At 39.3% G+C, this 26312-nt stretch overlaps 2 protein-coding genes across 3 annotated transcripts; one reads left to right on the top strand and one right to left on the bottom strand.

The window, feature by feature from the left end:
• Window positions 1–1199: 1199 nt before the first annotated feature.
• LOC114470816 (nuclear cap-binding protein subunit 1-like) lies at window positions 1200–16186 on the bottom strand. The gene is made up of 3 exons (XM_028459146.1): window positions 16077–16186; window positions 12256–12373; window positions 1200–1257 (listed from the first exon to the last, which is right to left on the bottom strand). The coding sequence occupies exons 1-3, from the start codon at window positions 16184–16186 to the stop codon at window positions 1207–1209; spliced, it is 279 nt and encodes a 92-aa protein (XP_028314947.1). The 3' UTR covers window positions 1200–1206.
• A 92-nt stretch (window positions 16187–16278) lies between these two features.
• LOC114471462 (E3 ubiquitin-protein ligase RBBP6-like) lies at window positions 16279–24876 on the top strand. Of its 2 annotated transcripts, none has more exons than XM_028460293.1 (11): window positions 16279–16370; window positions 18414–18735; window positions 19479–19578; window positions 19902–19941; window positions 21350–21468; window positions 21587–21693; window positions 21816–21919; window positions 22014–22300; window positions 22825–24196; window positions 24291–24375; window positions 24802–24876. In XM_028460293.1, exons 2-10 carry the CDS (start codon window positions 18570–18572, stop codon window positions 24351–24353), a joined length of 2358 nt encoding a protein of 785 aa, XP_028316094.1. In that variant the 5' UTR covers window positions 16279–16370; window positions 18414–18569; the 3' UTR covers window positions 24354–24375; window positions 24802–24876. The 2 variants fall into 2 exon arrangements, with proteins under 2 accessions (XP_028316094.1, XP_028316093.1); XM_028460292.1 differs by having other exon boundaries at window positions 24288–24375.
• The last annotated feature ends 1436 nt before the right edge of the window (window positions 24877–26312 follow it).

The raw sequence follows: 26312 nt of genomic DNA, 5'->3' as shown, positions 1-26312 counted from the left end.
TCCTACGTACGTGGATACCACCATGACGATGTTGCTGGCTTTGGCATTTCCTGTGTTTTACTTTGTGTGTGACGGTCTGACGGACATGTCTAATGTTCTGGTCATTTATACAAATACGGAACAAACAGCGTTCAGTTTTGGCTCAGTACGGGACGCACCATTTAATGGTCAAATAAGGAACGATTCCATATTTTAAGGGACGGTGGCAACACTAAATATAATTGTAATTGCCTTTCAGGGGGAAAATAATAATTAGAATACACCTTTTCACAGGACGTCAGCACTTGACTTAGCAACGAGTGGTAATCATTTGCCTGACAACAGCTATTTACCGCTGATCTTGCAGTCTGGCTGATTTTTATCGTATAAAGCCCAAATCCTGCGTAGTATTTGGCTGTCATAACCACGCCTGGCTGAAGGAAAATATATCATTTTACAGAATACCGACAGAAAAAGGCCAAAAACAGAAATTATAGATCCAAGCACTGAGGCGAACAAACGGAAATTAAAACACATGGAGCACAAAATCAAAGTGGTCATCTGTTTACAGTAGACATTTTGTTAATGGTAGATTGTGTATTTGAGGGATCTAATTTCTTCCTGACTGATTTTATGACATTATGAATTATCCTACATTTAAACTGTAATTTATTCAGTAATGTCTGAAATGTTTATGGCTAGTACGTCTAACTTGAAGACAAGCAACGTGAAATTAACAGTAAATATGCAATGCGTTGACTTGTATATTAACTGTAAGTATATTAAGGAAACAAATGTGCTTCATATACCCAGTTAAGTTATATATTATTATTATTATTATTATTATTATTATTATTATTATCATCAGGGCTGCCAAGTTTCAGAAAATGACAAGAGTGAGACTTGAGTGACCTGATGCGTTCCGGCGAAAAAAAACACAAAAAGTCATTTTTTAACATGACTGTCCTGTTTTAACGTTGATTTCTACCTTCAGACTGATGTCATCACCTCCATACCAGCAGCTCTCCCTGCACTGTGGCCTCCTAATGCTAGTTTTAATCAACCACAAATTAAAAATGAAAACTAACAAGAATTTTGACAAAATACATTTATTTGTCAATATTTCACATCAACCAACTGTCCATCATTTATCTGGGGACATGTCTCATGTTGTAGGTGTTTGTCACAGATGTTGATGCCTTGATGACAAAGGCAGGGGGCTCCCACTTAAAACACTGTGGCCCAAGGCAGTGCTACCTTTACCTCAGCTCTCCTTGTCTGTAACAAAAAGGACGTCATTAAAAAGATAATCATGTAAAAAAAAACATTAAAACATCAAGTGATCTTTGATTGAATGAATGTCTTAGCAGCAGACTCAATGTCTATAGAAATACTGTAGTATTTCCCACATTAATTAATTAAATAACACTGGTTGGAGCAGCCAGGATGGACTGGATATTCCAGTCAGAGAATCAGGAGGACTGGATGATTTAAGAACACTTCTTTAATGATTACAGCTGATTGGGGATTGCTATATTCAAGATGGCGCCGGTGTGTCTGGTGTGCCGCTTGGCTCTGCTCAGTTTTATTTGTTTTATGCTGATTTTAACATCTGTTACAAGGACCATCGACTCACTGCTGGTGTATAATTGCCAAGAATTGCTAAAAATAAAAGAAACGGTGCAATCGTGTACCATTCGTGATGCAAACAACAAGTCAGGTTCATTCTACCTGGCCGACCTGCCTGCGCACCTCCTCAGGGTGAATGCGCCGCTGCCCAGGAAGCGTAAACGCCGAGGAGTCCGATCCGGTTGGCTCGTGAAGCTGAAAGCCTGGTTGGCTCTTTCTCCCACCGCGGTGTGGTCCTCGGAACTTCCACGGGATTACAGAGACTGTTTTTTCCGCTATGTCTCACGACGCACACTCGCTCCAGTTGGCGCTTGGTTGGTGCCCATTATCGGACAACGGGAGGATCTCTGTGCGCTGCGCCCTCGCCGCTCTTCTTTCCGGGTTTCTGACGGTGTGTCCCCGGCTAACCTCAGGCCGCTGAGCTGGGTAGCTCAGGCGGCTACTACAGCTTCTACGAGGTGCGCACTCGTGAACGCGAGGTCTGTGGCGAATAAAACTTTCATCCTCCAGGACTTCTTTAAATCGTGCGATTTGGATGTACTGTTTTTAACAGAGACTTGGATCAACAGCGGTGAGTCTACTGCTTTCTCAGAGTTATTACCTCCAGACTGTACTTTTATCAACGTACCGAGAACCACTGGTCGTGGCGGAGGTATAGCTACTGTTTTAAAGAACTGCTTTTATCACAAAGTGGTATCTGAGAGGTCTTTTTCTTCATTTGAACTGAGCTGTTTTGAGCTGCGACAGGCTGACCCAGTATTGTGCGCTGTCATTTACAGACCACCGAAGCACAACAAGGATTTTATTAGAGACTTTTATGAATTTGTTGCTTGTGTGCTCACGCGTTATGACAGGGTTTTAATTGTCGGAGATTTTAATGTGCATGTATGTTGTCCTTCTAAACCCATGGCCAGAGAGTTTTTGGACTTGGTGGAAGCTTTTAATCTGACGCAACATGTCACTGGCCCCACACAAGTGCACGGGCACACGCTAGACATTGTGTTGTCCTGTGGTTTTCCTGTGAACAATGTCGTTGTTGGAGATGCCGTGTTTTCTGACCACAGCCCTGTCATGTTTGATCTTATTTTGGACTTGGAGGTGAAGCTGTCTGGCGTGCGTCATGGTCGTGTTATTAAGCCCGACACGGCCGCTGCTTTTTCTCCTCTTTTTACTGCATCGTTTCTGGATCATCTAAACTCCGCTGCATCTATGGACACCGAGCAATTGATGAACTCTTTCACTTCCACCTGCTCTGAAGTCTTGGACAGTGTTGCTCCCCTCAGAGCCATATGTCCTAAGCCAAAGCAGGAACCGTGGCTCAATGACACTACGCGCACAGCTCGGCATGAGTGTCGGAGGGCAGAGCGGAGGTGGAAGAAGGACCACTTGGAGGTCTCGCACCAGATTCTTAGAGAGTGCTGGAGAAACTATCAAAGTGCTGTTAAAGCTGAAAAAACTCAATATTTCTCTAACTTGATCTCGAATAATGTCAGTAAGCCTCGAGTTCTTTTTAAAACGATTGGTTCTGTTTTTAATCCGAGTCCGTCCACTTCATTGGAGATGACAAGTGGAACTTGTGAAAAATTCCTCTCCTTTTTTAATGAGAAGGTTGCTGCTATTAGGGCCAACATATCTCCCTTTTCAGTGTGGAGTTGTGTATCCACCAAATGCTTAGCTGTTTTCTGTCAGTTTGAGTCTGTGTCATTGTCTGTGCTCACAGGGATAGTTAAAAAACTTAAACCCTCCTCCTGTCCCACAGACCCGGTCCCTCCTCGCTTTTTTAAAGAGGTTTGGGACACCATTGGCTCTTCTGTTAGGGAGATCATCAACAGCAGCTTGGCTACTGGCATAGTGCCAGCTTTTTGTAAGAAAGCTGTAGTTGAGCCTTTGATTAAAAAACCTGGCCTTGACACTGCAAATTTGGCGAATTATCGCCCAATTTCCAAACTACCATTGGTATCAAAAATTTTAGAGAAATGCGTTTTTGCACAGTTGCAACCTTTTTTAGATGAAAATGGCACTTTAGACCCATATCAGTCAGGCTACAAAGCTTTGCACAGTACTGAATCTGCACTTTTAAAAGTTTTTAATGACCTGTTTTTAATGACTGATTCTGGAGGTTCTGCCATTTTAGTGCTTTTAGACTTGACGGCTGCTTTTGACACAGTCGACCACACAATTCTTTTAGATCGCCTAAGAGATCGCGTGGGTGTCAGGGGGACTGCGTTGGAGTGGTTTAGGTCCTACCTGTCGGAGAGGTCATTCTCCGTCAGGCTGGGGGACTCCACTTCATCTTCTGCCCCACTTCACTGTGGAGTCCCCCAGGGATCTATCCTGGGTCCCATTCTTTTTGCGATATATCTCCTCCCACTTGGAGAGATTTTTAAGAAACATGGCATGTCTTACTATTTCTACGCAGATGACTGTCAAATTTACATGCCCATTGCAAAAAATGACCACAGCCCCCTGTCCCCCCTGCTCCACTGTCTGGGTGACGTCAAGGCTTGGTTAGCCCAGAATTTTTTAAAACTGAATGAGGGAAAAACAGAAATAATGGCATTTGGATGTACCCTCGCAGACTTGGGATCACTCCAAAAGTATTTGCATCCCAAAGTCACCAGCCTTGGCGTCACCATAGACAGTGATTTTAAATTTGATAAACAGATCAATGGCGTTTTAAAATCGGGTTTTTATCATCTTCGTCTTTTATCCAAAGTTAAGCCTTTTTTATCATTTAATCTTTTTGAACAAGTCGTGCACGCTTTTATTTCAAGCCGTCTGGACTACTGCAACGCACTTTACTCGGGCATCAGCCAAAAGGCACTTTACCGCTTGCAGTTAGTCCAGAACGCAGCGGCACGACTTTTAACAGGGACCAAAAAGCGTGAACACATCACCCCAATCCTTGCTTCTTTGCATTGGCTCCCTGTTAAAATTAGAATTGATTTTAAAATTTTATTGTTGGTTTTTAAAGCTTGGAATGGACTGGCCCCTCAGTATATCACAGACCTCATCCAAATTTACCGACCCCCGCGCGCTTTGAGGTCTGAGGGCCAGCTCCAGCTCGTGGTTCCGAAGGCGAACCGTAAAACTAAAGGGGACAGAGCGTTTTCCGTTGTCGGCCCTAAGCTGTGGAACGCTCTGCCCCTCCACATCCGTACGGCCCCCACCGTGGAGTGTTTTAAATCTCGTCTCAAAACTCACTTTTATTCTCTGGCTTTTAGCACCGCGTAAGTTGTGTGGTCCTCTGTGTCTTTTATTTTTGTTTTTGAGTTTTATTCTTATTTATAGTTTTTAATGTGTTTTTATTTATATTTATTCTTTTAAACTGTTTTAGTTTTATACTCATTTAGTGGCAGAGCTCATTTGTATTGTTTTGGTTTTATTGTTGTGGTCGCATGTTCAGCACTTTGGAAACGTTTTGTTGTTTAAATGTGCTATATAAATAAAGTGGATTGGATTGGATTGGATTGTTCCAGAATGACAGCATATACTTTCATGTAGGTACATATGTATTTGTGTGTGTGTGTGTGTGGTCTGGAAATACAATAAGAATGTGAGAATGAATTAGCAAGATAATAACAAAGATAAACATAGGAACACAACATTTACCCAGCAGAAACCGAGCTACATTATAAGCCTGCACAAGCACTGCAGCAATCCTATGCTAAGTTAGCATTAGCTCAGATGACAGCAGACAGGCCTGAAATGTCTGTCCAAACAGCAGTCAGTGTCAGCAAAATACACATAAACATCAGCAATATATATTCAAAGGTAAATTAAGAACATTTAAACAGTAAATTAACTTACTTTAGAACAGATGACGCACACCTGGTAGCTCTGTCAGAACAGGACATGGAACAATGTGCAACACTTAAAGAGGCACGTGTAGAAACATGGAACAAACATTACTTCCCCCCAGTCTTCCCAACACAGCCGCCCCCAATTGTCAGTCAGGATAATTGTCCATCCCCGGGAAGACTGCCTGGAGTACTATCTTCTTCCTCAGCCAACTGAGGAAGAGGGATCAACCGAACGACCAGACGGGTGTAAATCTTCGATTTCACCTTAACAGAAGCTGTACATACCCAACCATAAGGAGCAGGAAAAGTCTCAGTCACAATACCCACTGGCCAGGATGCTCTTGGGAACCGTGGGTCGACGATGAGGACCACCTGCCCAACACGGAGCCCCCTCGCCTCGGTCGTCCACTTCTGACGATCATGTAGGCCTGGAAGGCATTGGCGGGTGAAGGAAGACCAGAAGTTATCGGCGAGCACCTGACTGTGTCTCCATCGGCGCCTCCCTAACAGGTTTTCGTTGTCGTAGAGGGCTTGTGGAAGAGAAGAATCTCTGCGACCCATGAGTAGCATGCTTGGTGTCACAGGATCAGGATCTGCTATGTCTGCTGAGACGTACCCAAGTGGCTTGGCATTCAGGATGCCTTCTACTTCGGTGAGCAGGGTATGTAGGACTGGCTCCGGGACAACTTGCTCTTTCAAGATGACTCTTAGAGAAGCCTTCACTGATCTGATTTCCCTCTCCCACATCCCTCCAAAGTGGAGAGCAGGTGGAGGATTAAACCAGAACCGGATCTTCTGCTCTGCAAGCTGTTCTTGGAGCTGTGGACTCATAGCTTGAAAGGCTTCTTGTAACTCACGACAACCACCAGTGAAGTTTGTACCATTGTCACAAAGTATCTCAAATGGTTTGCCTCGACGTGCTATAAAGTGGCGAAGACCGAGCAGGAAGGCGTCGGCATCCAGGCTTTCGAGGAGGTCGATGTGCAAGCATCTTGTCGTCATGCATTTGAATAGAACACCCCACCTCTTCTCTTGGCGACGACCTATCATCACCAGGAATGGGCCGAAACAGTCCACTCCAGCTGAGTAAAATGGAGGTTTGTAAAGCCGCAGTCGAGCAGGTGGGGGGTCCACCATTCTTGGATTTTGAGGCTTAGCATGCCAAAACTGGCACTCACGGCAGCTGTACTGGTGTTTGCGAATCTCCTCACGCCCCCTCAGGATCCAATACTGACGTCTTAATTCTGCTAGGATACGCTCTGTGCCTGGATGATGGAGCCTTTCGTCACATTCCCTAATAAGCAGTTTAGTGGTAGGATGTCTCGAATCAAGGACAATTGGGTGAATGGTTTCAGCTTCCAGATCAACTGCTCGCCGAAGCCTGCCCCCTACACGGATGAGGCCAGTTGCTGTCTCATACTCTGGAGCGAGGGAACCGAGCCTGCTGCCAGAAGGTACTGGACTGAGTCTCTTTATTGCTTTAACTTCTGCAGGAAAAGATTCAGCCTGGGCTTGGACTAGCACAGCTCTTTCAGCAGCGATGAAGTCTGAAACATCAGGGGTAGCTGCCCCGTTATGGGACTGCATAGTGGCTTGAACAAGGTCTGTCCATGTAAGGAACTGACTGGCTTCAGGTAGTTGGGAGGCAGATGGTGCTTGAACAACTTCTATGAAAGCACTCTTTTTGAGCTCACTTTCATCAGGTTCTGCAGCAGCGCTGGGCATAGTCGGCCACCGGTCTGGAGTTTCAGATAGGAAAGAAGGACCAGATCTCCACTGTCGGTGACTCTGCAGCTCCTTTAAGGTAAGGCCCCTGGTAATATGGTCTGAAGGGTTGCGAGGTGAATCAACGTTCCTCCAGCTTGTGAAGTTGGTCAGTGTCTGAATTTCGGCTACCCGCGTACCAACAAAAACCTTGTACCGGCATGACTCAGATTGCAGCCAATGAAGGACAGTGGTGGAATCGGACCAACATATGACTTGATGGATTGGGATGGTGAGTTCCGACTCTATCAGTTTTACGAGTTGTGCACCAGTTAGTGCTGCGCTGAGCTCAAGCCAAGGCATAGAGAGGCATTTCTTGGGACTCACTTTTGAACGGGCGAGGAGGAATGCGATGTGGATGTTACCTTGCTCGTCAGTCGTACGCAGGTAGGCGACTGAGCCATAGGCTCTTTCAGAGGCATCACAGAACACATGGAGCTGTCTGATTGCTGTCGAAGTATCCGCATTTGGAGGTGCATAGGCTCTGGGAAACTGCACATGAAGGAGGTTAAAAAGCTCTATAACCCAAGCAAGCCACTGCTCTTTAAATTGTTGATGCTCAATAGGATCGTCCCAGCCCAGGTCTTGCTTCCAAATGTCCTGGATGAGAACTTTGGGTCGGGTTGTAAACAGTATGATAAACCCTAATGGGTCATACTGGCTTGCGAGTGTCTTGTAAAGGTTCCTCAGTGTAGGTTGAAGAGGCTCTGAAGGGCGTTGACGATAACCCATGGTGTCATCAAGGCAATTCCACTGCAGCCCTAATGTGGGCTCGTCCAGGTCAGCACAATCTCGGGACAGCCACTGTTCGCTGCTGACAGATCTAGCTTCAGTGGGTAAGTGTTTAATAACTGATGACAGATTACTTGCTGATTGCCTGATCTCAAAACCGCCTTCTGCCAGAAGTTGCCTCAGTCCATCTATGACAGTCTTAGCGTGGGCTGGATCTGGTGTGCTGTAAAGGCAGTTGTCAACACAGAAGGCCTGGGTCACATCTTCGGCGATACCGGGATGGTTGACTTGGGATCCTTGGACATGGTGTTGCAGTGCATAAGTTGCACAGCATGGACTGCATGTGGTCCCAAAGGAAAGGACTTGTCACTCGTAGATAATGGGTTCTTCCTCTTGCTGCATGATTCTCCACAAGAAGAGCATGATAGGTTTGTCTGCAGCTAGTAGAAGTACTTGGTGAAACATACTTCGAATGTCACCACTGATGGCCACACTGTGTTGGCGAAATCTCAGGAGCGCTCCCAACAATGTTGGCCCAAGGGTAGGTCCTGGGAGGAGTTGCTCGTTCAGTGTTTGACCTTTGTATTGAAAGGAGCTGTTAAAGACTATGCGATCCTTGCCGTTGTGGTGCACGATATGGTGCGGGATGTACCAGGACTCGGCAGACCCTCATCACACCTGGATTAAAGTACTCCTGGAGCCAAAAAAATACCTTCTCAATGAAGACGATACAGTAAATTAAATGATATACATTTAAAATTATATAGAATAATGATTGTTTTAATTTGATATGATTTATATTGATCATGTAAATGGAAACTTAAAAATAGTTCACAATAAAATAAACTGACATCAAGAAATAAAACAGTATCTAGCATCTTCAAATTCTTACATATCTCAGTGTACATGAACACAATGTTATATAAAGAAGATTTTTTTAGTTAATGTATTTGAAAGGCTACAAAAAGTAACTTGAATTTGATAACACATGATCATGTGATCAACACATGCTAATTACTCATTTCTTGCCACACATAAAACATACATATTTAACCTGCACATTGGTGGTTAAATGAATTCCAAAACAATTAAAAGCTCTGTTTTCTTCCAGAATAGTGTTTGTGTTGGTTTAGTTATCTTACCAGGGATTTAAAACTCAGTAACTGCACGTCATTTATTTTAGGTTAACAAGTTGTTATATCTTGATTTTATTTGTCATTAATAGCCTCTGTAAAAAATAACTTTATTTCAATCAATTTTTTTAAAGCTATAAGGAGCCATTGCAAAAGAGTCAAAGGGCCACATTAGGCCACATTAGCCGCAGGTTGCAGACCCCTGGCCTGGGAGAATCACAGCTGAAGATCTGTCCTGGCATCATAGTCCATCAGTTCTGGACCCTCCATGATGATTCTGATGAGCGTGTACGGACTGAGCTCAGCACGTTTTTCCTTTTTACTGCTGCTCACAATGTGAGCGTGCACTCAGTGTAGGACTCGTTATTCCTGGCTCCATTCGCGGACCGCGCGCACTCCAAAGGAGCACATTGGTGTTTATACTCGTTGCATTTACCGTTGCAATACCCACAGCAAAGTTGCGTGAGCGTGCTCGGCTTTGCAGTCATGGCAAGGCCACACCAAACCTTTGGTTTAGAAGATCCTGAGTGGCATCGAAGCAATGTTTTGTCTATAGACCAGTAGACTAAATTCTGTAAATTGTAAATGTGTTGGACCTGCCCATATTTAGGCATGACACAAACCTATGGCATTATCTGTGTGCTTTCCCCAAAAGACAGACACTTCAGAATTGAAGGGAGCATCAGAACATAATGTGTACTGATCATTCATTCACTTCTTGATCAAGTAAATAAACCTTTTCAACGCAAGACATCCCGGACTCCTGTCTACTCTCTCCAATGACGTATGGGGCTACATGAGTAAAATCTCTAACAGCATGTAAAGTAGTAGTAATCGTGCTTCTTGAATGGATTGTTTGTTTTTGTTTCTTATTGTTTATGAAAGCTGATAATACAGAAATTGTGTTTTTCCTTTATGATTTGTTAAGGTTATGAACCTGAAACTGAACCTCCTGAATTAACAAAGTTAATTCAAAAATGAAAAGGAAAAGGAACTGAGTTATCTGCGTTTTCTAGGCCTTTCAAGTTTGGCATGTTGAGGAAGAGTACGAAACTTGATAAACACAAGCTGTTGTAAGACAACAGAATTTAGGAAATATAATTTAACATTTAATTGGAAACAGATGACCAAAAAACATTTTTTTTTAACTAAAAATAAAGATTGTGCCTGTATTGAATAAAAGTAAAGGTTGAGTACGAGTTAATTTAAATTTTGGCAAAGCTTTAGTTTTGATCCATAAATGTAGATACAAAAGCCCTGTTTTTCACCTTCATCAAATTACTTTAAATATTTTAAAAAAAAGCAATTCAGTAATTTGATTCAGTCAAAACACAGTCAATTGAAGGATCTAGCTTAGCATTCTTATGAAGGTTTCTGTCTATTAGGCTTTATTGCTAAAAAGTAATCATAACATATCAGAAAATGAGGCTCTTGATGGGCTGAAATAGAAGTTGATTTTAATAAAAGAAGCAAGTCATACAGTTCTAAATGTGTTTTGGCCCCCTCTAGGATGTGCGTTTGTCCGATACTTTGCTAGCTGCAGTGTACTTCCCGTTTACAGTGGCGCTACATTTTTTTGCGGGATGCCGTGCCAACCACGGTAAAACAGAAGAAGAAGAAGCATTGTCAGCGTATGTCTGTTTACATCACGTGCACCAATCATGGCGAGTCAATGCGAGAGCAGGATGAGCTTCTCAGAGTAGAAATAGGCGCATTATTTTACCAATTTGTCTCCAAAAGATGCATCAGTGAAACTCTAAGCTAACGCTGCTATGGTGGACGTGAGGGATACCTCTGCACCGAAACAACAGCGTATGGATTTTAACAGACTGTGACTGTTATCCAGGGACAGGTCAGCCAAACTATTGCACGGTATGTTGTTGTAAATATGCAGCCTGTTGCTACTGCTGAGTCACTGCTAACAGCAGCTCATTTTGCTTTGTGTAGCTGAGAAAAATGTTGTGAATTAGTTTTTCCATATTTATTTATTTATAAGCATTTTCAACAGCAGAATGTGCACTTAGAATAAGCACAGCTTACTTTACATCACTGTGTTAAGTTTGAAAAATTGCGGGGTGGTGTGTAGCTCAGTGGGCTGAGCGCCCGCCCCATGTACAGAGGCCATAGCTCCTCACCTGCAGCAGGTCCAGGCTCGATTCCCGGCCTGGGACCCCTTCCTGCGTGTCATTCCCTGCTCTCTCCAACCCCCTTCCTGTCAAGCAACTGTCATATAAAGGCCACTAGAGCCCAAAAAATCCTTTAAAAAAAAAAAAAAAAAGTTTGAAAAATTGCAGTTTTATATTTTGAGCAGCGGTTTTGTGGTTTTTATGCACTTCATTTATGGTTGTTTTATAGCAGTTTTTGTAAAGCAGAGTTGGTCAAACTTTTTTCCGAATGTTAATTCAGATTGCTTTAATTTATTTATTGTAGATGGTTTTTTGTGTTTATGTTGTACATTGTTGCTAGTTTTTGTACTTAAGCTGTAAGGGAACATTCCAAGGCTAAATACAACTGTTTTTATGATGCTGAAGCCACTCTTCTCCAAAATTAATGAGCCTTTATTAATTGGCTCCAATGCAAACACACCTCTTCCTGTAAATAAACAGTTAATGAAAACGAGCATAATAAAAAAGTGATATTATTAGATGAAAAATTTAAAAGATCTGTTAACTCACTCATCAAATATCATCTCAACATTACTGTACAGATTCACAATATTAACTAATATTATTTCCTCGATAAGAAAAGGCATATCTTGATAAAAACATGGTGACATTTGATCCTAGAACTGCTTTTGTCATGCCAATATTTAAAATCATGTAAAACTGTGATGTGACCTACATTATGAGACCAATATGTGTGAAGCTCAGAAAGGCAGGGGGCGTGTCATAACATTATAACAACTATATTAACTGATTACACTATAAACTAAGTATTCACACATATATTTATAATGACTTTTACAATTAATATTCAATAATTATAACATTATAAAGTTTTAGGTTTACGAGACCATCAAAATTGGTTCCTTAACCCGATTGGTCTGTAATGCTGGTGAGTAAACCTGAAAATTGCTCTTGTAAACCATGTATGCACGCACACACACACACACACACACACACACACACACACACACACACACACACACACACACACACACACACACACACACACACACACACACACACACACACACACAGATCTCACTGACTCACTCTCTTGTGCTGCTGTTCCTCCAGCTTGTCCTTGGCCTCCTCCAGCTCCTTCTGGATCTTCTGCACGTGTTTGTTCATCTTCCTGATGGTGGAGTGAAGGATCTCCCAGATGAAAAGCCTGCACACACACGTTGACCCCGTTAGTACACACACACACACACACCAGTGTTTCTCAAAGTGTGGGGCGCGCCCCCTAGTGGGGAATAAAGGTATGAAAGGTGGAGCACAACAAACTTTTTAATTTGAGGCCAAATGCCTTTATGAGATAAATAACACTAAACAAAACGCTGACACACAAAGAAAGTAATAATGAGAATCTAGAAATGTAGCATAAATTAGATAATTAGACTCCATTAGATATGGACCAGGAAGAAAATGTAACGTGGAACTAAAGAGCAAAAATAATGATTTAAAATGATTGAAATCTAGAATTATTCCCTTTTTTGGGGGTGAAGGTCACATTAATTACATAGGGTTAGGGTCATTTTTTTTACAGTGAAAAATAGCCAGAAATCTATCAAATAAAAAACACTAAAAAAAATATTTGTAAGACATGCAATTTTCATTTTCCCATGTTGTTTATACATTTAAAAAAACTAAAAATGTTTTATTCACGCTCATTATTTAATATTTTCAAATGTGAGACTAATTACAATCATAAAATAACACTTATTGTGAGTTAAAATGTAAGAATTTTGAAACATTGATTTAAGACATTTTAATGACAATTAAGGCCTTATTTTTAGATTCATGAATTTAATGCTTTTTAAGACTTTTTAAGGATCTGCGGGAACCCTGACCTTCATACAAAGTGGGGAACATACAAAAACGTTTGAGAACCACTAGTGTACACACACGCACACACACACACACACACACACGCACACACACACGCACACACACACACACACACACACTCAGCTTAGGTTTGTTTGTGTAAACATGTTGTTACAGGATTCCTATAGTTTTAGTCAAATGAAATTCAAGACTTTAAGACTTTTTATTGCCATTTGAAATTAAATTTAAGACCAACATCACAGTCAGCATAATTGGGGAGAAAAAAAAGCCACATAAATTACATAGGGTTAGGGTAGATTTTTTCTATTGTCTAGTGCAGACGTGCAACTGGCGGCCCCCCAAAGTAAAAACACAAAAAAAAAAACAGTCACAAATCTTTAAAACAACAAAAATACAAAAATGAAAACCATTAAGAAAACAACAGTCTTATGGAAAATACATGAAATATATTAATAAATGTTAGCGGTGGGACACGATTCAAAAGTCTATCGAATTAGAGACTATGTAATTAATTCATCTATATTATTGTCATACCAATATTTGACACAAAAAACAACATTTTTTTAACTTGAATGGATTTTGGTATGAGACTAAATCAATAAAAACAATAAATGAGCTTAAATAAGAAAATAGTGTTCATGATTTCCATCGTATTTGATTCCCTCCATAATATTCAACCCAGATTGATCTTTTTTTTTGGTTTTATGTTCAGATACGGGGCTCCCATTTACTACGCCAATCAGAGTCTGTTCAAGAAGTCGCTCTACAAGAGCATCGGACTCAACCCGCTGAAGGACAAAATACGACGCATCAAGTTCAGGAGGGAGACAAAACCCAAAGAGGAAAGAAACAACCTTCACGTGAACGCTGAGGGGAAAGAGGATCTGTGTAAGGAGCACGTCATCGAGGCCACAGCTGTAGCTGTGACGTCCGTTAACGACAGGAAACTACGACGCATAGTCATCAACTGCAGCGCCATTTTGTTCTTGGACACGACGGGAGTGGCCGCACTGAAGGAAGTGCGTAAGGACTACGAAGAGCTGGGTGTGGAGGTGGTGCTGGCTCGCTGTAACACCTCCGTCTGGAAACGCTAGAAAGATCTGGGTTTTATCCCACCGGGAAAACCGGAGAGAACAAAATGACCTTCTTCACCATCGCAGACGCCGTCCATCACGTCCAGAACATCAGCACGCCAAACGGAGACTACGACAGAAAACAACTGGAAAAACATAAACTCCTGAATGTGACGTCCCTGCAGTCTTTATGATTTTATAGACGAGGAAACACGTGTCAAACTCAAGGCCTGGGGGCCAAATCCGGCCCCTTTGAGCAGTGTTTCTCAAATGTGGGTACGATATGTTTGTTTTTAGTTAAAAATGATAATACAAAACATTACCTGCAACTCAAAAAACAACAACAAAAACACACAAAATAAGTGAAAAATATACTGAATAATAATAAGAACAAACAAGAAAACACAAAATGATGATAAAAATGAGCCAAAAACCACTGACAACCACTGTTGTAGAGCATCCATTTCAGCCTGCGGCAGCAAGCTAAGAAAACGTTAAAGAAATCATAAATTATTGTATAAATTACCAACTAATTCAGTTGTAGATATCTTCAAATTAATACACAAATTCAATGAAACGCCACAGTATTAGCAGGGCTCACATTTTCCCCATGCTTATATCACATGATGGAAGTTATTTTTTATCTCAAATTATTAAAAGAACTCTAAATGTTTCCAAAAATCTTCCAATTCTCTTCAAATTACGCCACAAAATCTCCTCAAATCACATAAAAATGGGCCACAAAATCAAATGAATTGAAAGTGAAGATCCTGCAGGGACTGAAATCTGTCATTTATTGCTTTGGTATTATCAGTGCCATTAAATTTATCTTATATTTCGTCTTTATTTATTATTACATCTTTTATCTTTAGATTGGAGTGTAAATGTTTATATATTATTATATAATTGTTTACGTGGGGCGGATGCATCAGGAATATCTTCCAAATGTCTCTCATTCGGATGAATAAAATTATGCTTTAATGGTTCAATGGTAAATGGTTTTTACATTTGTTTCAAAATAAAAGTACAATTTCCATGTGTCTTTTGATTCATTCCACAATATGCCACACAGATTGAACTTTTTTGGTTTTTAATTCGTAAAATAATTACTTTGGAAGTAAATGAGCACAGGGAGAACATGCAAACTCCACTACAAATGTAATATATTTCTGAGCTGTATTTTCAGGAGGCGCTGTTTCCATATTTTAGGTAAAGGTGAGGAAAAAAGGGGCCAAATTGTGACATATTTATGTCTAATTATATCGTTAGCAGGAATGACCCATTATATAAGCAAATGCTAAGGAATTAAAAAACCAAAGCACTGATATTATTAGGATATTTAACTTGATAGTATCATTAATTTGTTTTAATGACAATTAAAAAAAATAGTTTCACTAATTTATTTCATTGTAATTTAACATCATTTTAAAATAACCATGTATTTTTATGCAAATGTAAAGAATGTTTTATACAATTAGGATTGCCATGATAGCCGAGGCCTAATTTATTTTAATCCTGATATATAAATATATATTAAATAAGTTGATTGATAAACATATTATAGATGGATAAATTATTAAGAAGATTAATATTCCTAATTTAGCCGAGACCTAAACACCTAAGAAAGCTTATATAATAATGTACGTATACTAGTATAGTTTCTGTGTTCATAATTTACAGTACACAAGATAATTGGTACCCAGCCTGCGCACACACACCAATACTCCTACACTACACATAGTAAACATGTTTACTACAGTAATGCAGTCAAAATTGCACATTAAATTAAATAATTTTGACATAATTCTGCTAACAAAGACCATTGAAAATATCTGATAGAAATCAATGATTAAGCTAATGCTAATGCAGTGCTAGAAGACGTAGGCTTCAGGAAATGCAAATATTCTAGTTGTAATTGAACTTTAGTAATTGACAACATACGGGGAACACCTGCCTTCGACGAACGAGTGTATGTCTTCACTGCCGTGCACTTTTAAAACTCGGAGGAGTGTTAGTTTTTCTCCGGCGCCGCCATTTTTGTTTTGGTCCGATGACGTCATCGATTATGTTTACGCGTTGTCAAGGTCGTAGTCCGGACAACGCAGGTAAAGATAAAAGAAACGTTTTGAATCGAAAAATCTATCAGTTACTGCTTGGATGGATCTGATAAACAACTTTATTGGTTATAAAATCCTTTAAACACTGCAAATATAGACCAACAGGTGTCCTCATTTCTGAACTAAGGTGAGTTCTTGTAATATTATAAACTTTAACGACTAACTCTGTTAAAATATTTAATGAAGTTAGTAAATTAAAAAAAAAGTAAATACTGCTTGTTTATTATGGGGTGCCAAGTATTTAGTATAAAAGTTATAGCTAACACATTTTTCTCATATTTAGCACATTTTCCTACATTTAACACAACATTTAACCACATAAAGCATTAAATCTAAATATTTAAATCTAAATCTAAATGGTATATGTTATATCTTAATGTTAAATCTATATCTAAATATTTAATCTAGATCTAAAAGTTATGTTATATGTAAATTTTAAATCTAGACTAAATCAGAATCAGAATCAGAATCAGAATCAGAATCATCTTTATTGGCCAAGTGTATGTTGTACACACGAGGAATTTGACTCGGTCAACTGTGCTCTCTCCAATAGTGAAACATTCAATAATAAACAATCAACTAGAAGAGATGATAATAAGTATAAACATAAGTATAAATATAAACAGTAGTTAGACTAGAATGTGCAAATAACAAGATGATAATAATAATAATAATAATAATAATAATAATAATAATAATAGTATAAAAAAAATAAACAAATACAAAATAAAAGTTAAAAAAATAAGATAAAAAGAACGAAAAAAGATAATAGAAAAGAAAGATAATAATAAAATATAATAATAATAAAAGGAAAATAGTGCAGTAGAGCATTGATAAGTAGTGCAGGAGAACATTTAAATTAAAGGTATGTACATGAACATTCTCAGTGTCAGATTGATCCAGGGTTGTTATGTTTGGTTCCAGGGTTTTTTCACAGAAACAGGACTGACACTCTTTGACTGTTTAGTGTTGATCAGAGTGACAGCCTGGGGGAAGAAACTGTTTTTATGGCGGGTTGTTTTGGCGTACAGTGATCTGTAGCGTCTGCCAGAGGGGAGGAGTTTAAACAGATTGTGTGCAGGGTGAGAGGGGTCTGCAGTGATGCTACCTGCCCGTTTCCTGACCCTGGACAGGTATAAGTCTTGGATGGAGGGCAGATCAACACCAATGATCTTTTCTGCAGTCCTGACTATCCTTTGTAGTCTGTGTCTGTCTAGTTTGGTTGAAGATCCAAACCAGACAGTGATGGAGGTGCACAGAACAGACTGAATGATGGAGGTGTAGAACATTATCAGCAGCTCCTGGGGCAGGTTGAACTTCCTCATTTAAGTCTAAATGTTATATATATATACATATAGATTAAATATTTAGATATATATTTAACTTTTAGATATAACATACCATTTAGATTTAAATATTTAGATTTAATGCTTTTTTTTATCTTTATATATGTGGTTAAATGTTGTGTTAAATGTAGGAAAATGTGTTAAATATGAGAAAAGTGAGATAAATAATGAAAATGCATTAGCAACAACTTTTATACTAAATTTTTACACTTGGCACCCCATAGTTTTGTAATATTGTAAAATTTAACGACTCATTTAGTGATATTACTAAGTGAATTATAGTGCCAGAGTCATTTGATGACCCCACTTTCTCCGTCTTGTCAGTGATTTTTGTCAGAACAGATTAAAACTGAAGATTCATTTGGAAATATAGCTTCTATTTTGTCCTGGATGTTCATAATTGTGCATTGAAGAGGATTGTTACTCCATTACGTGACTTGTGGATCGTGTGGTACATTTAACGGTTACCTGGCTAACGCCATTAGCTTAGCATTGTTAGGCCTCCAGGTGTAGCGTACTAACTTTTGCTTTAGTTTGCCAGTTTTCGGGGTGTAATGGTGGTCACGGACTCTGTAGTTATTTGAAATAGCTCTGTTGACGTTTTGTGGTTCATTATCTGAACTACAGTCACTGTCTGTGGGACTAAGTGTCACGGAAGGCCGGGGCCGCTGTTCACTGCCACACGGGCGGCTCGCAGGACGGCGGTCTGGGCTCTCCGTCACGGACACTACGGACCATTGATTTTGTACAGCTTGTACCTAATGGAGCTGTACGCACTTTCCTTGATGTGCTGACATACTGGTGTGTTCTGTGTTTGTTTGCAGACGAACTGAAGGAGTACGAGGTACCACTCAACGGTGATCTGGCCTTTCTCTACAGTTATTTTAATCTGAACAAATCAAGGACTCTATTTCCCACTTTGTAGTCAGCAAATATATAAGGTTTATAAACTTCAAGTGAAAGTGTAAAGACGTGTAAAAATGTCCTACATTCACTATAAGTTTGTTTCCAAAATGGAACAAAAAACTATCACTTTCAATGGGTTGCACATCAGCCTCACTGAGCTCAAGAAACGGATCATGGCTCAGGAGAACCTGAAGGCCACAACCTGTGAACTACAGATCTCCAATGAGAAGACTCGAGAAAGTACGTAACCCTAACCCTTGCTATGCAATGCTTTGTTTTATGAACTTGGAATGTGCGTCAGATTTAATTTCAGAAATATCTTGAAATTAAAAATTAAAGCAATGTATGAACAATTTCATCTTTACACATTAGTATGTAGGCTCTAAACTGAAATTACTTTTGTTTTTTAATCTAAGGATTTTAAAATATGATGAAATGTAATCTGACTACACATTGATTGTCTTACCACATGGTCTGCTATTGGTATTGATGGGACACACAATGTATAACAGGCAAATATATCAGTTGACATCAATTTTCAGTGTGTGGTATTTTGCAAAAAAAAAATTTGTGAAATAAAATGTCAGCAAAATAAAAAAGTATGCAATGCATGTATTATTATCTGTTTATGAGCCGTATTTGTATGAAAAATGCTGGCATTATGGAAATAGAAATATTTTTAAAGGTGGAGTATGGGCAGTGAAAGTGAAACTTTTTGTCAGCCCAACTCCCTGACACACAACAGACTCTGGATTGATTTATTTATGAACATGTGTAAACAAAAACAACACATAAAATAAAAGGAATGTCACAAAACAAGTCAAAAACACAAAGTAAGAACGTTCTGATTATAGCATCATCAGTGTTTTCAGCTTTTCTCACTGTGTAAACATGCAGTGTAATTATTTCTATAAGCTTCCTAAACTGATAAAATGTCAAGGCTAAATATTTTTGTGTGTTTTGTAATGTTTTCTTTTTTACAGAATACACAAATGATAAAGTTCAAATCCCAAAGCTCTCATCTGTCATCGTCCGTCGTAAGCCGATCGGTGCAGTGAAACCAGGTTGCAAGATGTTAACTCTGTAAGTATATTATTTGTACATCAAAAGATTAAATATAGAAATTTCAGATGTAATTCATTTTAATTTCTTGTGATTTAAAAAAAAAATGCTGCTCCCAAACATGACATAGGTTTATAACTTTTCTTATGTTGTTCTTTGTCTAGTGATTGTGCACACCTTTTTTCAAAAAACCTGACATCTTTCATACAAAATAATGATAAAGTTCCCACAAATCACATGTCAATGTTTCAGAAATGACCACAAATTCAAGAACATTCTATCAGTAATTAGTGGAGAATCATGAAGTTGTCTGATTGCATCGATGTGTTCTTTTGTTTCTGCAGACATTGTTCTGAAGCATCTGTGTTGGAATCAATCAAACCCGTAAGTAAAACAATCTCACTTCATCCATTCTATTATCTCATCCTCTTTCCTGCTTCTTGAGCAATTTTACAGAACATCCTGTTCACACACATCAAGTTTGATATTTTTTGTTTGTTTAGTGTCCAGGTTCTGTGTGTTGTTGACTAAATGCTATTCTAGGTTAGCTACCTGATGTTTTTAATTGGACTTTTATCGTTATCAGGTATTCCAATTAAAAGTGGTTTATCATTATTTCGGCTGCTAATTGTGTTTGAAAAGTAATGGTAAACCATTTATTCTGTGGCCTAGGAAATGAGAACTATTAATTATTATTATTATTATTATTATTATTATTAGTATTATTAATAATAATATTATTATTAATAATATTATTATTCCTGATTTGCTTCAAAAAGACTTATGGCATCTAAAAAAAAGACTTTTAAAACACTCCTATATGAATCCAACCCATTATTATTATTATTATTATTATTATTATTATTTATTTATTTATTTATTTTTTCCTGATTTGCTTCAAAAAGACTCTTTTGGCATTAAAAAAAAAAAGACTTTTAAAACTCTGCACATCATGTAAAACTATTTAGCGATCCACACAAACATGCCAAAAGCTGCTTTAATTTTTCAAATATTTTGGCATCAAACTAGATAGGTAAAAGAACTGAAGAATTGTAATTAATTTAATGGCCTAGCAAGAAGAGATGAAACTTACAGTGTGTATAGTCCAACTTTAGAAAAGTAAATATCACTGTTTTTTGTTACCTAACTGTGTGCAGTGCTTTACAATAATATTGGACACTCCCATTAAACTGTTGAACATGAGTTACAACAAAAATCATCTTTGGTGGACCAATATTTATGGAATTTATAGATTTTTTTGTTAAAATCTTGTGTTCTCAAAAAATTCTTCCTGTTGTACGCACAACTAAAATAGATTTATTTGATGTTTAAATGATGTACCGGTACTTGGATTCCTGAACAAAACAAAACAAGACATCATTTTAAATATTCCATTCCAAACAGTAAAACGTTGAGTTAAGTTAATCAAAAAGTCCACTTGAAGCCTCTTTTTTGACAGTTGGACTAATAGATTTGTTAAGCACTGTACACCTGTAATCTTTTTGTTTTTTTATTTTAAAAAATCTGTCAAGACAAAACCATTGGTAATTGTATCTTAAACTACTTGCTTCAATGTGCCTGTGTTAAAATGGACTACTCTGCAGAAGATCATTCAAGTTTTTGCAAAGACAAAAAGAGTTGGACTGGACACAGATGTGGAGGGGAACTGTCTGTCCAACAATGTCTGCTAGAAACTTTAATAATCCAGCCAGTAACTGTGATAATTTGTTCAGTGCTTTTTGAAAAACTTATCTTTTATAGGAGAAAGAAATGATTTAATTTTTTTCCTCAGGATTCCCAGAAACGGGACAAGGAACGTAAGCCAGCGAAAACCAGCAAGGGCATCCTTCAGAGCGTTATAATGAAAGTAGAGCCAGACACCAAAGGAGCCATGCCGATCCTGACTGCCGAGTATGTATTACCTGCTTCAGAAATAATGAATATAATGGCACATTAAAGTACCACTGCCATGTTTATTTCACTTATGTAAATGTTTGTTGCTAAAATAATGAAACGTATGTCTTTACAGTGAAGCATATGAACTAATCCCAGATCAACTTCGATGTCCAATCTGCAACGATCTGATGATCAATGCTGTATTGGTACCCTGCTGTGGAACCAGTTATTGTGAGGAATGTGAGTAAAAATCTGCGTCTCACCAACTGCATAACATTTCCATAGTTGACCCTTGAGCTAAATAACGTGTGAACATGTTATAGTGTTAACGCGTAAGTTGATTTTGTGTGTTTTGTCTCAAGGTATCCGAACTGCCCTGTTGGACTCGGAGGATCACGACTGTTTGACCTGTAAACAGTCTGATGTTTCCCCTAATAGCGTCATTGTCAATCGTGTCCTCCAAACGGTAAACCTGAGATGCACACACACTACCCATATTGTTATTTACTTGACTTTGCAGTTTTCAATATAATAAAATGCATCTGTGTTGATTCATGCAGGTTGTGACGGACTTCGAGAATATGACAGGATACACAGTGCGTAGGCGTGCACAGGTGCAACACCCAGCTCCGCCTCCCGTGTACCCGTCCCCAGCCCCCTACGGACCCCCACCACAACCATACCTCCCACCATACACCTCAGGCCCTGCCCTCATTCCGCCACCCATAATTAGTTACCAGCCTCAGCCCGTCTATGCTTCTGGACACCCAGTTTTTAATCCTCCATGGGGGGGCCCTGGTTCCCAGCCCCCGTCTGTCAGTCTTCCACTACCCCTCCAGATGGAAAAGTGAGTAACCTGTTAGTTTTGGAAGCCTCAGATAATCCACTGAATGTTAGGAGCAGAATCATCCCTCAAGTTGTAGTTGCTTTGCAGAAAAACAGTTTTAGCCTTTTTATTCACTTCAAAAGCTTTGTTCATGTTGTCTTGTTGCAAAACAAGACATTAAAAAATGTAACGCAGCTGTATCCCACTGTGGTTTCTGCTGTAACTGCATGGCTAAAGATCTAGAATTCACCCTGATGAATGCCCTGCTCACTCATATATTTGACCCTGTGCAAAGTGGCTTTTCTGTTCTCTTACTGTAATATTTCTCAGTAAATGTGGCACAACAGAAGGAATGAAAGATGATGACCTACAAAGTGGTGTAGTTGAGGATTCAGACAGTGATTGGTCAAAAATGATTTATTAAAGTGGTATATTCTGTTTAAAATGCTTTAACTGCTGGTTCTGACTCAATTCACTAATGCAATATGAAAAAGTTCAGGGCATAAAAAATAGTTGATACATTCCTTATCTTTTTTTTTTTTCAGAGCTACCTCCAAACTTGATGACGTCACAAAAGGCTGCCACAAAGACGGTCAGTCTGACCCACGTTCCCCATTTTCCAGACGCGATGGGCGCAGTTATGAACGACGCTCACGGCCAAGATCTGGCTCTCATTCAAGGTCTTATGCCTACCGGCGCTCTGGGTTCCCGCAGTCCTCCTTCGCTAATCAGGGACCCTATAGATCTAGATCACGGCCTCGCTCACATGTTGGCTATCGGGCCCGCAGCCCTGGTGGACGAACGCCACCTCCCCGAGAACTGCCACCATATGAAAGAAAAGGACAGAGTTCTGGAAGCCAAAACCGCTGGGACAGAGAAAGGTATCGACAGAGGGAGAAGAACTATGCAGACAGCACGTACTTCAACGATTATGACAATCAACAGCCCTCAAAGTATCACACGGGTCACAGCAGTAGGGATAAGGAAAGAGATCGTATGTCGTCTTTACCCAGAAATGATTCAGTACATGAGAACGCGAGACGAAGAGACAACAGGACAGACAGAAGATCTGTGCCTCCTCCTCCTCCATCCTCTTCCTCATTTACTACCAAGTCCAGCTATGAAATCCCAAAAACCAACAAGGGGAAAAAGAGAAAGGCCGATGAACCAGAATCATCACCAGTCAGAGATGAACCAATGGATGAATTGCCCTCACAAAATAAAAAGTCTTCCTCAGCATCAAAGGCTTCAGGTAGCACAGCTGCCTCTAAAGCTGCACCTTCAAAAAGCTCTGCAACAGCTGCCAAAACCTCCACTAAGTGTGTATCAAAGGATCAGTCTGACAAAGCAAAGACAGAGAAATCCTCCATAGAAAAGACCAAAACTGAGGTGGACGGTTTGAAGTTAAAAAGTGATGAAATGAGAAGATCAGAAGATGCTCCAAACTCAACCACACCCAGAAAAGAAAAGAACAACAGTTCTCGTGCAAGACATTCACCAGTGAAAGCCCCTCCACAGGCCGCCCACAGCCTCCGTCCACCACACCCCCCACTTGATGATGGACATCACACACGGATTAGAAGAGACGATCCACAGGGTGGTGGTTTTCATTCACTGCCTCCCTCCAACCAAAATGGCCTCCGACTTGTTCACCGTCCTCCATCCCCAGCTGAAAGCCGAAGGAGGATGAGAGAAGAAAGTCGGACTTCACGCGGACCACCTCCGGGAAAGATGAGGAGAGTTGAAGGCCCTGGGATGGAAAGTGGAGCAAACTCCCACTCACAAGCCCCTCGTCACCCTCACTTCCACAGAGTCCCACCTTCTGACAGGCCTGGAAATCGTCCTCTGTCTGGTAGCCGTGAGCTAAATCGTAGTGATCCTAATCGTATTCCTACTGAAGCTCTCATGAACACTGAAGTAAGACTTTTTTCTGTCATTTTTGGCACATTCCTCAACTAAAGGTTATGCTACATAGTTGTCATGACACTTATCTTTTTTTTTCTCCTAGCAGGTAAAACCACTGAGGAGATTTAAGTTAAACAGAGATATGGGAAGAAGAGGCAGCATGAAGTAAACATCAAAGATTGTCTTGTAAAGTAAGTAAAATTAAAAAAAAAAAAAAAATTAGTCTATGCATGCTCACGTCCTTGGTAGCAAAGGTAAAATGGTGGACGTTCCAGCAGGAGAAGTCTCCATCCCGGCGTTAGGCACAACGGTTACATAGCAAAGCAAAAGGAAAAGACAGACCAATGTGGAGAAGCAACAGTCTAGAAGCACAAACATACTCAGGAGGAAAGGACTGCTTTGCGTCCTCATTATCTAGATAACGTGACTTTCTCCAAGTCTAATTGTCGATTTTTTATCAGTGTAATGTCTTTCAGCTGTAAACCTATCAATATATTATTTTTATTATACTTGGAAGTAATTTTTTATTTGTAAAATTGCCATTGATTGATTTTGATGTCCTTTACTCATATTTACGTTTCTTAAAGTGTGTTCTTTTTCATTTTGTTTTTAAAAAGAAGATCAACTCAACAAACAAAGAGAGACTTGGAAAAAGACCAGGACAATGTTTCCTCCATCACTGCAGAGCAGCCTTCATCCAGCTCAGTCACGAGTCTCTCACTTCTTTTGTAAAATCAAATAAAAATGTCATAAAAGGCAATTGTTTTATTCATTTTTTTTTTTGTGTGTGTGTGTTTTGGTTTGCAATAATGAGGTACATGAAGGATTCTTCATAAATCTAAATTAAACATTTTTACAGTACAGCGTATCATATTAAAATGTACATACAGTGCACAAATAGTTAATGTACTACACACTCACTACTGAACAACATGCAGAGAACTGTATTTAAAAAACAACAGAAGGAGCTGATCTACTACAGACCTTAGAGCAGAACACATTCAGGTCACAGAAGACACACAGTACACCAAAAAAATATCATTCACAATCGTCTATTTTTGAAAAACCACCTGTAACCACCTGTAATAAATAATAGATCACAAAAACCTATTCAAATTAAGTTAAATTCAATTTAAAACTTAGTTAACGGAGTTATGTAAAGCAAACATTACTTTCTTTTGACCTTTATTCATTTTACTGATTAAGAATAAAAGTTTAGAATCACGTTGATTAAAAACTACCTATAGAAATAAAGATTACCCCAAGCTGTGGTTCCCAACCAGGGGTACACATACCCAGAGGGGTACGGCAGCACACTGAAGGAGCTACTAGTACCCAGAAACATTTCTCAATCAATTTTTTAAATCATAGGAAAATGTTAGAATATACAGAAATCTCTACAAACATTTTTAACCAAGGGAATATATATAATATAAAATAGTTATGTATTTGTTTATTGTTAACCTATCAGTACGATTTTTGTTAAAAGCCCATACATAATATACCTATTTATATTGCCTAATATGACTGTAATAATAAATAATCTTTTATTTAACTCAAAACCTCCACATCCTAAACATGAAATCAAATCCCAGTAGTTTATTAAATCAGTCCAACCATGATGTGTCTACTGTATCATCCTCAGGAGATGATGATGATTGTTCATATCTATAGTGTTGTTCTCCTGAGGCTGTTTGACACTGAAAACTATCTAAAGTTGGACATTTTTAGGGTTAGCGCTGGTGTGTGTGTCGTCTCTCTATTCTCCACCAGTCCCTGAAAGCACCAAACACTCACATCCATGTACACTGAACACACCACATAGAGTGGGGGTCCTACGTACGTGGATACCACCACGACGATGTTGCTGGCCTTGGCATTTCCTGTGTTTTACTTTGTGTGTGACGGTCTGACGGACATGTCTAATGTTCTGGTCATTTATACAAATACGGAACAAACAGCGTTCAGTTTTGGCTCAGTACGGGACGCACCATTTAATGGTCAAATAAGGAACGATTCCATATTTTAAGGGACGGTGGCAACACTAAATATAATTGTAATTGCCTTTCAGGGGGAAAATAATAATTAGAATACACCTTTTCACAGGACGTCAGCACTTGACTTAGCA

The sequence above is a fragment of the Gouania willdenowi genome, chromosome 10 (genome assembly GCF_900634775.1).
Source record: "Gouania willdenowi chromosome 10, fGouWil2.1, whole genome shotgun sequence".
NCBI lineage: Eukaryota > Metazoa > Chordata > Actinopteri > Blenniiformes > Gobiesocidae > Gouania > Gouania willdenowi.
This window is presented reverse-complemented; position numbering and strand designations above follow the sequence as displayed.

Coding starts and splice junctions, on each gene's coding strand:
- LOC114470816 (XM_028459146.1), bottom strand. CDS start 16,186: ATGACGTCATCGGACCAAAACAAAAATGGCGGCGCCGGAGAAAAACTA. Junction 12,374..16,076: donor CACTCGTTCGTCGAAGGCAG/GTGTTCCCCGTA, acceptor GTGTGTGTGCAG/GCTTTTCATCTGGGAGATCC. Junction 1,258..12,255: donor AGGAACAGCAGCACAAGAGA/GTGAGTCAGTGA, acceptor TTTTTGTTACAG/ACAAGGAGAGCTGAGGTAAA.
- LOC114471462 (XM_028460292.1), top strand. CDS start 18,570: ATGTCCTACATTCACTATAAGTTTGTTTCCAAAATGGAACAAAAAACT. Junction 19,579..19,901: donor GGTTGCAAGATGTTAACTCT/GTAAGTATATTA, acceptor TTGTTTCTGCAG/ACATTGTTCTGAAGCATCTG. Junction 19,942..21,349: donor TGTTGGAATCAATCAAACCC/GTAAGTAAAACA, acceptor TTTTTTCCTCAG/GATTCCCAGAAACGGGACAA.